Source organism: Phycodurus eques, chromosome 4 (genome assembly GCF_024500275.1).
Source record: "Phycodurus eques isolate BA_2022a chromosome 4, UOR_Pequ_1.1, whole genome shotgun sequence".
NCBI lineage: Eukaryota > Metazoa > Chordata > Actinopteri > Syngnathiformes > Syngnathidae > Phycodurus > Phycodurus eques.
In genome coordinates, this window is record NC_084528.1 from 29,732,311 (window position 1) to 29,744,921 (window position 12,611).

The 12,611-nt window shown below is 42.5% G+C and overlaps 2 protein-coding genes across 2 annotated transcripts; one reads left to right on the forward strand and one right to left on the reverse strand.

Moving 5' to 3' along the window:
• The first annotated feature begins 365 nt into the window (after positions 1 to 365).
• Positions 366 to 9,442, forward strand: cdcp1a (CUB domain containing protein 1a). Its single transcript, XM_061675166.1, has 9 exons — positions 366 to 563; positions 1,652 to 1,858; positions 2,401 to 2,763; positions 2,844 to 3,212; positions 4,403 to 4,600; positions 6,333 to 6,701; positions 7,191 to 7,538; positions 7,631 to 7,718; positions 8,659 to 9,442. The coding sequence occupies exons 1-9, from the start codon at positions 503 to 505 to the stop codon at positions 9,089 to 9,091; spliced, it is 2,436 nt and encodes an 811-aa protein (XP_061531150.1). The 5' UTR covers positions 366 to 502; the 3' UTR covers positions 9,092 to 9,442.
• A 1,432-nt stretch (positions 9,443 to 10,874) lies between these two features.
• Positions 10,875 to 12,318, reverse strand: clec3ba (C-type lectin domain family 3, member Ba). The gene is made up of 3 exons (XM_061675835.1): positions 11,877 to 12,318; positions 11,711 to 11,806; positions 10,875 to 11,552 (listed from the first exon to the last, which is right to left on the reverse strand). Exons 1-3 carry the CDS (start codon positions 11,974 to 11,976, stop codon positions 11,152 to 11,154), a joined length of 597 nt encoding a protein of 198 aa, XP_061531819.1. The 5' UTR covers positions 11,977 to 12,318; the 3' UTR covers positions 10,875 to 11,151.
• Between the last annotated feature and the right edge of the window lie 293 nt (positions 12,319 to 12,611).

The window sequence follows — 12,611 nt, forward strand, 5'->3', positions numbered from 1 at the left end:
AGTCCAGGTAGTATGCAAGTTAGCAAAAGAGGGAAACCATTTTTTGTTCAGGTTGTTTTGCCCCAAGTTAGCAAAACGGTTACGGCAGGCCTACACATTTGACAGTAGCCTCATACTTTTGACTTTTGTACCTATTAAGTACATTTTAGAATCCCTACTTCTTCTTTTTTTGTTGTTGTTGTACTTACCAGTCCTTTTTTTTTTTTTTTTTTTTTTTAACACACAAAGTAAGTAGCGTGTGTAGCAGCACCTTTTGCCAGCTCTTAATGATAAGCTAGTACCTCTGAGAAGATCAGCTAGTTGCCCTCGGTTTACCTGCAGCAGTTGACCACGCCCTCGTGCACAAACACACGCAGCAACCAGGAAGTGTTTCACCAACGAGCTGAAAGTTGAAGAAGACTTCTTTCCCCCCGACCGAGACACAATGAGTCCACCATGCTCCAAGGTCCAGTGATTTCACTCGGGGACGAAGCCGCAGCGTACCTGTGAATTGTCGGGCAGCATGTCGCTTTCGCCAGTTCCGCTCTGTTTTCTTCACTTCTGTTTTGTCTTCGCGGTTTCAGGTGGGTCAAGAGCTTGGATATTAAACCGAGAAAACACTGGCAAATGGGAAAGTAGTGTTGTTTGGTAACTGAGGAATTACGCAGGTTGACATGATTATGTGGTAGTTTACGGCTGACCGTAAAGTACTGTGGTGGAAACTTTAGGGAGTTGTGCTGATTGTTTCGAAGGTGAAAGAAACCAAGCAGCACCATCATGAAACTGAATCTCATTGTGAAATGTTACCGTTGGTATTGATGTGGCCTTTAAGAAAACAACAACAATAATAAGAATAATCTGCCAAGCAAAGTGGCTTTCTGATTTTGTACACAACTTCTTGTCTACAGTAGTTTTTGATATACATGATCAACCTGGATTTCTATTTTTTTATTATGGTTAGGTTGTATGGAAATTCGGAAAAGCCACATATGGAAGATCTGTCAATTTACAGAACACTGTAAAGTGTTCTGTAAATTGTACTAGAGCGGTTTCAACTACCGGAGACAAATTCCTTGTGTGTTTTGGACATACTTGGCAAATAAAGATGATTCTGATTCTGATCTCATCAAAACACAAACACTAAAAATAATAAAACCTTGAAATATAAACATTGAACAAAATCATTATCAATGATTATAGAGTCATACTGTATATCTGTCCAATTTGAATGAAATTACAGAATGTAAAGTATGCTGGGCCTGAAACTGTAATATTAAGCCAAATTGAAGTCAGATTTTATGACATTCTGGTACCTAGTGGCAGCACGATGACTTAGTGGTTAGCCTTGAGGTTCTGAGGTTCTGGGTTTGAATCTCGGCTGCGGCCTTCCTGTGTGGAGTTTGCATCTGACTTTATCTAGTCTAAAGAATACATTTTGGCTAAACATATACCACACTTTACTGTGAAAAACCAAGATCGTAGCCCTTCAGTCATTTTTTTATATATATTTTTTTTAATTAAAGGAGCAACTATTTAGTTTTGGCAGAGGTATTTTCAATCTCAACTTCATGACTCAAAAGTTTCCCATTGTAAATTGCACTTTAGCATTACAGTACGGGAAGTGTACGAAGTCTGCAATGGGAGTGAAATGCAGGCCTTCATTGATTTGCAGGGTTCCAGACAATGACGCTCACCCCTGACCGAGGCACCACCGTCAACATCAGCAGTGAGGCCACAGGGTCATTATGCAAAGTGTGCACCGGGGAGAGGCAAGAGTGTGACAACTCACTATTGTTAAAAGGCGACACCCCCGTCGCGGTGGAATTCAATTGCCCCCGACCTGAAGATGAATTCAGAGTGGAGATCACACGAGACATAGGTAACGGTTACAATTAAACAGTGTTGTTTGAATTGTCTCTTTATAGAGAAGCTAGACTGGCCCACCAAGCATTTACATTATTAAGAGTCCTGTAATATCTGTTTTATTGAATGTGCTGTTTTGTTTGTAAAACGTGCAAATTAAAATGCTCATTAAAAAGAATGTTTTTATTTTTTTTATTCCTTTATCTAATTCAATAATTAATTGTTTTGTTGTAAATGATGTTAAAAAATATTAGTAAAATCAATATTTTTATCTATACATTACATTTAACGTATTTACTGTACTAGCATTAAATCATTGGTTAATTCATTATTATGAATTTAATTAGAAATATGAACATTTAAACTGAGAATGAAAATTTTAATATTAAATTAAACTTTTACATATTTTACATACACTTTAAAAAAAAAAAAAAAAAAAAAAAAAAAAACCTTACCTATGAATAATCTGTCCAAGTCAAATGTGGCCTTTGAGCACAGTTTACAAAGTTTGCCCATCCCTAAACTAAGCTGTAATGCTCACCAAATATCTCTACTTAGAATGTACCACAGAGGCGTGCAGTGATGACATCATGCAGGCGGACTCTGGCGTCGATCCGTGGTTGGATTTCCACCGCAGATTCACCTGGAACCTGAAAGACTCGGGACCAAAGTCGATCCAAGTGGACTTTACCAAGACGGGTCTGAGACAAATTCCTCCATCTGAAACCTGTCCAGATATGCACACCTACACCTTCAAGGCCTTCCAGGCAACAGGGACTGTTGTCCTTGGCAAATACTGCAGAACAGGCCCCATCAGCAGTGGTCAGATTCTAAACGATGGCAGCTTCTCTCTGGATGTCCCACCAGGACTGGAGGTCCAAAGTGACCAGTTTGCCGTGTCTGTTGGGGAGGAAATCAAATGTAAGTTCGCTTCTTAATAGAATCTTCTATGTTTTGTCTAGAGTCTAAATGTTTTTTTTGTTTTGTTTTTGTCTTTTTAGCGCTTGCCAAAATCACAGTGTCTTTGCCACATGGAACATCTTTCTCTGAGTTGCTGTCTCCAAACTTCCCCGAGAGTTTTCCCGACGACGACGTGATGGAGTGGTACTTTGAGGTCACGGATAAAAAAAGGGTAGCGATTGAGTTCCTTGACCTCACTGAGCCACGTTGTCTGAAGAAGGAAACTGCGGCCGAGTACCACAGCAAAGGCTGGCGGGCGCTGGTGATGGCTCTGACGGACGCACAGCCGGTTCAGAATCAGGGAGAATTTTCTCTGATTCTGAGGAACTGTGAGATGGACAGAAGACGAGCTGGTTCTCCTGGACTCTCCCTGAAAGTCAAGGTGACATCCTCACTGGCGAGCTCACCAGGTATGTAAACCAGTTTACGATCAAGCAATCAGTTGGTCATTTTATCATACTTTTCACTAACATTTGCTATGCATGAATTACAGCCATTATACTTCAATTATTATGAGTCCAAAAGTATTATTATAAGTGACATCATTGTTGATAGAAACCATTGTTTTCAATATTTGGATAAAAATCCTTAAATCCGGAACCTATGGACCTCACTAGATTGGGAGTTTCCTTTGTCGAGAGCTGTCATTGTTCAGATATGAAATGTAAGTGCTGCATCTTGAATATTTATGGTATTAGGTGGCCAGAATTTGTGCTAAGCCAGTTAAGATGTCGTGTAAAGTGGGGACCATAGTTAGAGTTGTGTGTTAAGTAACAAGCTGCACTCACCAAGGCGTTTATTTTTATTATTGTTATTACTGCTGCCATTAAGATTGATGCATTATTTATGAGAAATAAAAAAACAACAACTGGAAAACAAACATTCTGGATCAGTAGCGCTTTTCAAAATCCACATTAAAATTAAGTGGGTTCTTTGTTGGACTTTAAAAAAAAGGAGTAAAAAGCTTAAAGGAACAGCAATGACACTTAATAAGAGCCCTTCTTATAAGGTGTAAGGGTTTCTGCTATTGCTCCAGTTAAATGGGAGTTCTACAAAGTAATTACTTCATGCTGTATATAACAGCTGTTTTGTTCTCTCAAATTACCCCTTAAATAATAACATTTTTACCCAAGCAGCTTGTTTGGTTCTGCTACTCATAACAGTTTGGAAGACTGATTGAGATACAACATGTTGCAGCAGGTAACATGCATCTTCCATTTTCATATGCTGTTGCGACAACACAACAGGCTGCGAGGGCAAAATGCAATACAGTGTGTAACGTCGAGGCTTGCTGTGTGAAAAAAAATCTTTTTTTTTTTTAACAAACAATTCATCTCTGTCAGCAACAATTTTCACTTTGGAAGTAATTGTTCCTTTATTTTTTTGGACACAACTAAGGTGTAGTGTAGTGTTGACGTGGAGAGCGGGATTTGTAGGTGCCTCCAGGTTGCAAGGTCAGGAAGCTATTTATTGCCTCACCGCTTAGTCATGAATGACAGCACTCCTCTGTTGAAGGGAGGGATCCTGTTTTGCTTTTGCCTTCCGGATATATGTGAGGAGAAAAAGTCCAGGACGTAACATTTTGAACTGTTCTCTGCAGTGTTGTGTCGTGTGGACCTGAGGAAAATGAAGGGCCTTTCTTTGCACATGGAGAGGCTGAAGTCGGCCTCCGAATGTGAGATGAAGATGAATTCCGTGACAAGTGAGAAGATCACGGTCCCGTCCGAAAGCGTTTCTCTGCTGTCTTTCCAGGACTGTCTTCCTCAAGACATCAACATCACAGCCAGTGGCGTCATTGGTAAATCCGCATTTGACTCACGCCTGCTTGGATTAAAGGCTTTTTACTCATGGCCATCATGAATTGTCCCAATTCCAGTACAGTTTTGTCAATGTTTCTTCACATTTGAATTGATATCCATTCATCTATTAAATGGGACTTTTTGTATTTGCGCTGTAAACAGTTGAAATAATACAAAATCATATTCACATCTACTCTCATCTACAGAGCATCCAGAAAACATTCACAGTGCTTCAATTTTTCCACATTTTGTTATCAGCCTTATTCCAAAATAGATTGTGATAGTTTTTCTCTTCTCAAAATTCAACACGCAACACCTCACAATGACAACATGAAAGTTTTGAGATTTTTAGATATTTATTGAAGAAAACAAGGAAAATTTTCTTTGCTCCCCCCCACCCCACCGCCATGTTATTATGGTTATTTTGTGTAGAATGTTGAGGGGAAAGAGTGTGAATTTATTCCATTTTGTAATAAGGCATACCGTATTTACGCGCCATAAGGCGCACCGTATTAAAAGGCGCAGTCTCAGTTACGGGGTCTATTTCTGTAGTTAACACATACATAAGGCACACCGTATTATTGGGCGCAGGCATGGTAAAACATACGCTAGCTGAAAACATACGGTAGCATGCGTGCACGCTAAAACAATGTTTTTAAAAAGGCAGCGGGAGCAAAACTGAGTTCGATTGTACTTTATTGACTTATTTAATAATGTAAACAGTGAGTTCGGTTGTAATTTATTGAAGTATTTAACAATGTACTCGTTATTTTTTTTATCAATCCTCATCCACAAATCCATCAAAGTCCTTATCTTCTGTATCCGAATTCTCCATCAAACATGCCGGGTTCCCTCTCGTCATTGTCGGAGTCAGTCTCGTTGCCGGGGGGCTGTTCAGCAATGATGCCGGCTTTCGCGAAAGATCGGACAGTCAGAGTCAGTCTCGTTGCCGGGGGGCTGTTCATCAATGATGCCGGCTTTCGCGAAAGCTCGGAAAACAGTCAAAGCAGATACCTTAGTCCAGGCATCCACAATCCATTCACATATGGTGGCGAAACTTGCCCGGCGCTGCCTCCTAGTCTTAGTAAAGCTGTGTTCGCCATCTGTCATCCATCGCTCCCTCGCCGCTCGCAACTTCACTTTGAACGCCCTGTTTACACCGATGTCCAGCGGTTGGAGTTCCTTCGTCAAGCCTCCCGGAATGATGGCAAGCTCCGAGTTCATTTGTTGCACTTGGTTTTTCACAGCGGCTATGGGACGGGCGCGCATGGAGTCACAGATCAACAGGGACGGCGACACGTGGAAAAAAACATCCGGTCTCTTTTACGTACATTTCACTCAGCCACCCTCTCATTTTCTCCTCGTCCATCCAGCCATGCTGTCCTCAGTCACGTCCGCCTTTCCTCTATTTAAGCAGCGTGTCGGCAAGAAATGCTCCCACTAAGTCAAGCGGAGCGTTTATCAAAGTCACACGGCGACATTTACAGATTTTGGAACTCGGTGCACACATAAGGCGTGCCGCATTATAAGGCGCCCCGTCGATTTTGGAGAAAATTTAAGACTTTTAAGTGCGCCTTATGGTCGCGAAAATACGATACATAACAAAATATGAAAAAAGGGAAGCGCTGTGAATACGTTCCTGATGCACTGTATGCTGAATCCGGGATTACAATTTGCATCCGCCTTTCTATAAAAGCCTTCATATATGCTGTCGTTTATATTTTTGTGCAGCTTGCAATCAACATAAAGACTGTCCCAAGTTTCCGGTGCCTCTTACGGTGCCTTCCCTGCCGAGCTGCCTGCCGTCCTCCCTGAGCGCCGTGACGTGGGCCCTCCGTCCCCCTCTGCACGGCACCGTGGAGCTGAGCTCTTCGATCGGAGCGCTGCGGCAGTCCTTGCCGGGTCGATCGTGCAACGACAGCGTCATTACCCTGACGGAGGACGACGGCACGACTGTCGGCCGCTTCTGTCCTCAGGGGGCCATCGAGAAGGTCCAAATCCACACCAACGTATCGGTCACCGTGGCCAGAGTGGGGGGCCAAGCGCTCAGACCGTCTGGGAAGTCTTTGTTGTCTGCGAGTTTAAAAGAGGAGATAGCAGGTAACAAACTGACTGTTTGAATCCTACTTTTAAAAAACTAAGTGCGACACCACTGACGATGACAGCTACTGCTAATAATAAATAGTAAAACAAGAGCTGTACACTATCAGATATTTGTCTTTACCAAAATAGTAATGTTCACCTTGATTGACACTGTCGGAGAGGTGTTCATTTAAGAATCTGTATTAATCGTGGCCGTTAGCACTAGCACGCATTCGTTAGCACATCTGCCTCTAGGACTGTCACTTTTGAATATTTTAGAATCTATTGATTCTTTAATCGATTAATCGAAGGATCGGATAAATTATTGATAAAATCATTTTTTTCCGATGAGTATTTATTAACCCATTATAGTTGTCCCTTTTGGTATTGTGTAATGATTAAACAAAGGAAAAATCAATCTTGACAGTGAATAGTGCAGGATTTGATTGTGGAAAAGGTGTATGAACTTGATGTATTGATCTTGATGTTGTCTTCTGTCCAACACAGAAAGGTACATCTTCACAGTATCGCCAAAAAGAGAAGAGTCCCTCCTTCTGCCGACACCCGGTTGGCCAGCGGGGATGGAGTTCTACGCCACCGTCTCCTGGATCGTCTCGCTCCCCCCGAAGATGGAGGCGCACTTGAGGTTCGTCAACCTCAGCCAGCCCAAGTGTGCCAACCGGCACACCAACATCCGGGTGCAGAGGTTCGACAGTCTGGAGGAGGACTACAGCCGCAGGGAGGACGAGGCGGCGGATGAGGTCAGCGTCTCCGAGAGCTTCTACCTCAACATGTCCAACTGCATGCCCGAGAGCGGAGACTTCAAGGTCATCACAGAGCTAACTGTCCAGAAAAGTACATATTTTACACTCCTATTAAATGGATAATGTAATTTGTACACTGAACACAGTGAAATGCAACTTGCGCAAATATTTTCTCTCATTCAGACCAACTGTTGATTATCATCGTGAGTGTGGTCGCTGCCCTGGTGCTCCTTTTTATTGCTGTGCTGGTGTTGGTCTGTTTCGTAATTAAGTAAGTGCTTTAAATTTATTTTGACCATTCTTAAGTACACTTGTTTGTTTGTTTTTGTTTGTTTGTTTTTTTCAACTAAATGACTGGTGCAATTAAATACAGTAGATGACAGCAGTTTTTATTGGAGGTGTTATCATTCAATATGATTTGAGAATAGATTATAGAATGAGAAATTGTGTATATATATATATATATATATATATATATATATATATATATATATATATATATATATATATATATATATATGTGTGTGTGTGTGTGTATATTAATGTGTATATATATATGTGTATGTATATATATATATATATATATATATATATGTGTGTGTGTGTAAAAAAGACTGAATTAACAATATTAACTAAACACTGGCTAAGAGGGTTTTGTAATATATGGATAATTTTATGTATACAACAATATTAGGAACGGCTCTATATTGCAGTTCTACACTATTCCACGCATTAAACATTGTTAAATAAACAACCCACTGTAAATGCCAATCAAAAGTGAAGGCTGAATTTTTACATACAATACAACTCCTCTATTTGATATCATTAGACTGTGCAAGTGTACCTAATGTTGTCTTTTGTATTTCATCTGTAGTAATTAAAACACTAACTACTCGAATTATTATGAGTTCACATGGCAACAATTTCATATTTGTGACTTTATATTTTAAAATGTTAACAAAAGTGAATTTGTTCATTCATTCAGCCTTTATTTAAAGCTGCAGAAATCATTAAGAGCATGCCTTTTCTTTCAACGATGTCCAAAGTACAATTCAACCGGGTATAAATAAAAAGAAGTGTTAATATGTCACCGACATGATAAGTAGCCTAAAGATTTATTTTGTTACAGACATAAAACCAGCCTGACTTTTAAAATGGAACTTTTTGAGCTCTTGTACAGAACTAATTGTCTCTTGCCTGCTACCAAACAGGAAGAAGAAAAAGAAGCTTGATCATCAGGTGTCCATCTACAATCCCAATGGCGCCGTCTTCCAGCCCAAGCACAACGGCTTCCCTAAAACACGCGAAGACAACGAGTCCCATGTGTACGCCTCCATTGAGGACACGCTTGTCTACACCCACCTGCTGAGAAAAGGGGCAGAGATGGGCATCTACACCGAGTCGGACACGTACCAGTCCTTCCCCGGGCAAGCGGACTCTCAGCTGTCGAAAGACGACGACAAGCTGGAGACGGGAGTTTACCGAGCGTATCCGTCGTCACCTCAGCAGGCGCCCCCGCTTCCCAACAGGCCACCCAGCCACAACCAGGCCCTCGTGGACAATGTGATTTACCAGGCCCAGTCCACCTTGGACGAGTCCTCGGCTAAGATGGGCGCACGGCTGGAGCCGGAGGGAGGCAACTGATTGGATGCAGGATTTCCACGTAGCTCTGTGATTGACTTAAGCTTGGCCTCATGGGACGCTGTTTTCCCTGCACGGGTTTTTGCACCAAATTCACAAACTAGACGTGTTCAAACTTGCATGTTGCTGCCGCCTGCGTTTGTCTTGAGTGGCGGCACTTCTCTTGTGAAATCAGAACCGAATCACCCTTTCCTGCGTCTGACCAATGGAAATAGACTGTGTTATTTTTGAAACAAGGACTGCTTTTCATTTGGGATATTGTACTACCAATCGTGTTGAGGAGCAGCAATATTATACGTGTTATTTAAATGCCTTTTAGCCATTTTTAAAAATAATAATAAAGTGGTGCAAAGAGACGCTTCCTTTGTTGTCCGCCTGCATGGAAGCTTGTAACAAACTAAAACTCACCATATACAGGTGTGTCGCAATAAATTAAATACTGTAGGAGAGGTCATTGTATTTAAGCATTGCAATTCCCAAACTGAAACTCATACAAACTCATTCAAGACAAGAAAATCCTTTTTAGAAGGCTAATTCCAATCTCATTTCCGTATTAAAATCGTTTTGACTGTTTCTTATGTAACATTTAGGCTTTAGACGACCAGGATTTTTGGGGCCGATCAGCTAGTTTAAAAAAAAAAAAAAAAACAATCACCCTATCCGATCACAAGATGGAGCAATGTGTCTCTTTAAATGACTTGTTGATTTACTTTATATAATTGTGTACAGTATACCGAGTATCTTTAAAAATATTATTCGGGGCATGTATTCTAAACAGTCAGGTCAAACCAACATTACAAGACAGAAATAACGGGTGTGAGTGCCCGGAGAAAACCCACGCAGGCACGGGGAGAACAGGCAAACTCCACGCAGGCTGGGTCGGGGATTGAACCTCGGTCCTTTAGAACTGTGAGGCAGACGCTCTAACCAGTCGTCCACCGTGCCGCCTAAATTACTTTATTGTAATTAAATTACTTCACACACACCGACCCTTTAGAGCATGATTCGACATAACGCCGGCATTTTTAACTGTTGGTGCTCGCACTCGCTTGCTAGGCTACAGAACGTTTTGTTGGCTCGCATGCGAGCTGTATCGTATTTAAAGTATGTGAACATACCTCAAGCAATACTTGAACGAACGTCTTCTCCCGAGCACCGGTGACCGACACCACAGTTTTTTTCCCCCATATTGTTCTTTTTTTGACCAACACAATACACTCGCGATCCATTGTTGTTTTCGTGGCCGTGTTAACGAGCGTATCCGGTCACGTTTGAGTTAACAAGATCAAGCCTAGTGATTGTAAAAGATGGGATGCGGTGGGATGGAAAATGTTCTCTTTATAACAGCCTGGTGAATAAGGATCATTCTGTTTCAGAAGAAAACATGGTTTCCTCCTCTTTCTGCTCCGTTTGGAGGGTGGAAGAAATTGCACAATTCCCGCTTGGCACGTCTACTCAAATGACTCAGAATCGTGTAAAAGCAAATATCGAGCCCAGCTGAAGTTGGAGAGTTTTTGTGATCATCTTTGCTCAAAAGCAAGCCCCTCGTCCGATTGGCATCGAGTTTACAGTAAGCACGCACCGAATCGCACACCGACTGTCGTTATTTTCGCCTACCGGATACCTTCCCCCGTTGAACGTTTAACCTCTCGGAGATCACAATCTGAACTCGCGTTGATCTTTGACGAGATCACTCACTCTGCTCCGGAGAACAAATACAGCTTTAGTTTGAAGCTGACTTTTTTTTTGTACCATAGGCGGTGCACAGAAATCCCACAGAGGAGCATTGGCAGAAAAATACATGTTTATTAGCAGATGTTAGAAAAATATATGAATATAAGGATAGAAATCCAGTGGTGGTTACCTTGAAATCTCCCCGTTCTAACTCAACAAATCAAGCAGCCAATTTTCATTTCTGCTAATGCTGAAAATGGCGTATTGACTATTGATGTAAGTGAGTGGGTGGTTAAAGATGTGGCACATTATTTTTGAAATGTTATACAGAAATGTACTTAGTACTCTACATGGCATCTTGAAGGCAATTGGGGGTAATGCTAGTGAAGTCACACAATGTTAAACTCACACACCGAAGCCTTTTCGGCCCGACAGCTCTCGTCGAACCACTTTCCGTTGGCCGTGGTGGACAACGTGCCGCAGTTCTGGCTGCGGCCGCCGTCCGGCTGCGTGGTGATGTCGGTCTCCCAGTTCTTGAAGCGCAAGTTGGACCCCGACTGGTCCACCCACTGGCCTTCGGTCACCATGTCGTTGACGCCCAGCCAGATGGGCTCCTCCGGGCTGATGCTCTGACGCGCGTAGGCGTACAGCAGGTCGTTTTCATGGCCGGTCACGGGGGTGCTCAGGCTGCCCCCCATGGCGACGCAGTCGTCACTGGCCACGTGGAAAGTCTTCTTGACCGGGTCGGCGAGGAAACACTTGCCCGGGACCTTCGTTCCACGCAAGCACACTGTCATGGACGGACAGATTGACAGAGAAGATTAGATTGAACATGATGTGGTATGCTTTGGATCATGACCTGCTACTTTGCATAGATCGACCTTAGTGTAAGCATGTTTATAACAATATGTTTATCAGGGTCAGTCCGTGCTTCGGCAACCAACTTACTTGACTGCAGAGATTGCTGCTCTTTCAACAAGTTCAAGTCGAAAACAATGTCTTCAATTTGTTTCCTCAGTTCCTCGATTGCAGCGTTCGTAGAGCCTGCCGTGAGTTAAAGAAATGTTGAAGAGCAGTTCGTGGGGGTGAAGTCAAATGTTATTCGTGACCTTACCTTTCTTGGTGTTTTTCTTCTTTTCCGGGCTTTGCTGGTGTGCGCACTGTGTCAGCAGCAGAAGGCACATCACCAAGCGAAGGCCTTGCACTCGTTCCATGATATCCTTTTGGTAAACTCTTCAAACGCACGTTCGTTAAGATGTCTGCCTGCAGCTGCGCGTGCCGGTTGGACCCACACTGCCGAGCGGTGCAGCGTTCAGCCAAAGAACTTTTTATCTCGGAGAGCACAAATGTTTTGCAGATGTTTAACAGGCGTTTGTGTTGTTTTGGAAAGTGTGACGAGGAGGCGGGCAACAGTATTGCACTCAAGCTTTTGTCAGCACGCAGCCAAGACCGTTTGGTGTCCAAATGTCTTCAGCCTCTTCAGAAAAGTTAGCGATCAGTATTGTTCGACGAAGCATTCGATCAGCGCATATTCCTTACTAGCTGCAACATTTAGAAATTCTTGTAGGCTACTACACGTCAAAGAAAGGTACTGCAAGTGCTGAATGTAAAGAATAGTTGATGTATGGTATCAGAGGTCAAAGGTCAGTGCCCCTTCCTCAACTCGGGATAAGGCCCAAGTTCGGGGTCAGTTTTAACTGGGCGACCTGTTGTCGCAATTAAAATGTCTGCAGTGTTCTTCGTCAGTGTACAGGTATACAGCAATACATTGGAACTTCAATTTAACGGACGCCGATTTAACGGTGTTCGGATTTAGTGTCCGGTTGGTCTCCAAAATCATTCCTCCCCA